Source organism: Macadamia integrifolia, chromosome 9, assembly GCF_013358625.1.
Source record: "Macadamia integrifolia cultivar HAES 741 chromosome 9, SCU_Mint_v3, whole genome shotgun sequence".
In the NCBI taxonomy this organism is placed as follows: Eukaryota; Viridiplantae; Streptophyta; class Magnoliopsida; order Proteales; family Proteaceae; genus Macadamia; species Macadamia integrifolia.
In genome coordinates, this window is record NC_056565.1 from 38,790,527 (window position 1) to 38,793,689 (window position 3,163).

Below are 3,163 nucleotides of genomic sequence, written 5' to 3' on the forward strand. Positions count from 1 at the left end.
AGTACTAATGACCACGGTTTTAGAAGTAAAAGTGTCAACTGGTTTGGTTTTGGTTCAGTTCAAGATAAAAATATTGAAATTAAATCGAAATCTAACCAAGAATAGGAACACATTTTAGAAACCAAAACCGAACCAATTTGGTTTTTAATTTGATTTCTTATTCGGTTTTAATTTAATTTATATTAAGTTTAAGTCCTATTTTAAGTGTTTGGACCAACTTTTTGCATCTTCACAAACACTTAATTGTTAAAGTAATAATCCACCAAAATTTTTTCAAACATTAAAAAATGAATAAAATTTATCATCCACATTGATTAAAAATAATAAGTATAAATTTACCTGTTTCATATTGGTTTGAAAATAGGTAAATAAATCGGTTCAATTTAACGATTTTAGTCACAAAATCAAAATCAAATCGAACCAAAAAAACATTACATCTTTAAAACCAAAACCAAACTGATCGGTTCAGTTTGATTCGATTCAATTTTATATAGCTGGTTTTGGTATTGGTTTTGGTTCAATTCAATTTTAAATTTCGATTTCGAGTCTAAGTTGACACCTTTATTTAGTAGTTGGAATTGGGTTCAGGATTGATTTGGGTCGATACCAATCGATGGGGTAGAAAATAGAATCAGGTCAGATTGGATATTTTTTAACCCCTAGTTGTCAATTAAAAATATATATATGTTTACTTTTTTACCCTTGGTTTGTATCGATCCACCGATATGGGAATTGTGACGGTACAGCAAAACTTTGCGTTTGGTGTCCAAAAGACACAACCGTGACTCCATGAAAGAGAAGAGTCGCGACTCTAATTAGTACACACCCACGTCTCTTCCCAACTAAAAGTCGCGACTCAAAACCTCTGACGCAAAAGCCTTTTCAAAAACTATAAATAGTCACTCACTGCTTACCACCATTCCCTGCCACCCCAAGTTGCGACTTCTCTAGGATATGACAATGAGGCCAACTACTTTCTACAACTTCTTCAACCCAGAAGCTCCACCACAAATAGTGAACATTAGAACGGACCACGGTGGTCTTCAATTAAGGGATCTCATGAGACAATGGCCAGTGAAGAAGGTTTTAACTTCAAGAGACATACATTATAGTCAAGTCGTAATGCCAAGAGACCAAGTGGAAGATTATATCCTCCCTCAGTTACTTCCTAATGAACAAAACTCCGTTAACCGCGGCGAACAGTTGCCGATCACTGTGAGAGATCTGGACACCTTAACGGAGTATCGTCTGTGTTTGTGGGAGAATGGATCTTCCTATGTTCTTACTAGTGGATGGAGCTCTTCTTTTGTGAGGCGTAGAGCACTTGAGATTGGTGAAGAAGTTGGTTTCTGTTGGGATCCTAGACTTCGTTTGCTTCGTTTTTCTGTGCTAAGTCGCCCACCTGTTTCTCCTCCTCGTGAGTAGAAGAAAGAAAGAAAGAGTTTGGCCTTTGGATGAATGAATACTATGGAGAAGGTTGGAATTTATGGAGTATTAGTTATTTTTATGTTTTAAAATAAGTATTAAGTTAGACTTGGGGTGTCATGCAAAAATGGAAATTTGAAGGAGTGGTGGGACCAAATTTGAAATTTAGCCTTGCTACTTATTAATTATTATAGTAATAATAATAAATAAATAAATAAATAAATTGGTTATTTGTTCTTGTTTCATTTATGACATTCCATGAGAAACACCCTATTTGTGACTTATTGTGTGCGTCAATCGATATGATTCGATTTTGATAGGGTTTACATTTTCATAAGGTGGAATCAAAATCGAATTTGTTAGTTTTTATGCAATTTTTTAAAGTCCTATTTAGTTTGGAACCATCGGTTTTTTTTTATTCGTTCATAAATGATCAGTTTCGATTCCATTTTATCACCCTCATTTGTAAACATCTTTAACCAGCCAAGAACGAGAAAATGGATCAAATGTGTTTGACATGGTTAGCCTGTTTAATTTCTTATCCACAACATCATTAATGGTTCATGCATGCAAAATGGTACGTAGATCCCAGTCAGAAGAATAGTTCTTCATTTTCAACAATTCTCTCCTCGAAAATTAATCCTTAACTTTATCCCATCATAAAATATCATCGTCTCAAATATCTCACTAGAGCAAAAACTCCCATATAGGTAAGGTTTAAAACTCACGATCGATATTGATTTGGATCAATATTGTATTATTAGAAATTGGATTAGATCGACAAATTTATACCTCTTTTGGGAGAGAATTATTCTATCGAAATCGGACTCAATTGATTCCAATATTTTAAAACTATGACCGTTGGTAGGCTTTCAATTGAGGACCTTTTTTTTTTTTTTTTTTTTTTGGTGCAGAGTTAGGGGTTAAGTTTAATTTAACCAAATGAGAGTTTGTATGTAGCAGCAGCAGAACGCGTTACACATCCAATTCCATTTTTTTTTTTTTTTTTGGTACAACCTTAGCCTTTGAATATTAGTAAGATTTCCACCCTATAAAAATAATAATAATGATGTGAGATAAAACAAATAGATTCTAACTAAAGAAATGGAATAATTCACTTTTGAGATTTTATTTTTCTCGCTACGAGTAACAAATAATAAGTGGGCCCTCTTAGCCTTTTCAATAGGCCCTCTATTTAGCCCCTCAGTGGGTGATGCATTTAAAAAAAGTTGTGTGAGCAAGATTTGAAAAGACAGAATTGAATTGGTATTGGGGTTGAGACTTATTTGATCTCAATTTGAATCAACCCAAATCGGATATAGAATATATCCCTAGATTCCATTAAAAATATATCTTTTACTATTTTACCTTTTATCCATTTCGATAAGGAATCAATCAAAATTTAAGATAAATCAAACCGATTCAGACCGATCTGATCCGATTTCTCAAACCATCCCGGTAAGCGTGCAAGACAATGGGTAATGATATATTTGGAGGGGACAAGGCTTTCTGAGCATAACGCGTACATTGCCCCCCTCCGAATTATTATTTTATTGCCTTTTAAGAAGAAAAAATAATTATTAAAAAATTGATATATGAGAGAGAGAGAGAGAGAGAGAGAGAGGGTGTGGAACAGAACCCAGTCCTTATTGGTAGGGTGTCTACATACGACTTTTTTTCTTTGGTAGAAATCTAGATATACAACTCAGAACGATTTTTTATATGATAAGAGAAAAAT

At 33.8% G+C, this 3,163-nt stretch overlaps 1 protein-coding gene across 1 annotated transcript; it reads left to right on the forward strand.

Moving 5' to 3' along the window:
• Nucleotides 1–960: 960 nt before the first annotated feature.
• Nucleotides 961–1,425, forward strand: LOC122089776 (putative B3 domain-containing protein At1g78640). Its single transcript, XM_042659466.1, has one exon. It carries the CDS (start codon nt 961–963, stop codon nt 1,423–1,425), a length of 465 nt encoding a protein of 154 aa, XP_042515400.1.
• Nucleotides 1,426–3,163: the final 1,738 nt, after the last annotated feature.

Excerpts from the sequence above, each read along its gene's own strand:
- LOC122089776 (XM_042659466.1), top strand. The coding sequence starts at position 961 with ATGAGGCCAACTACTTTCTACAACTTCTTCAACCCAGAAGCTCCACCA.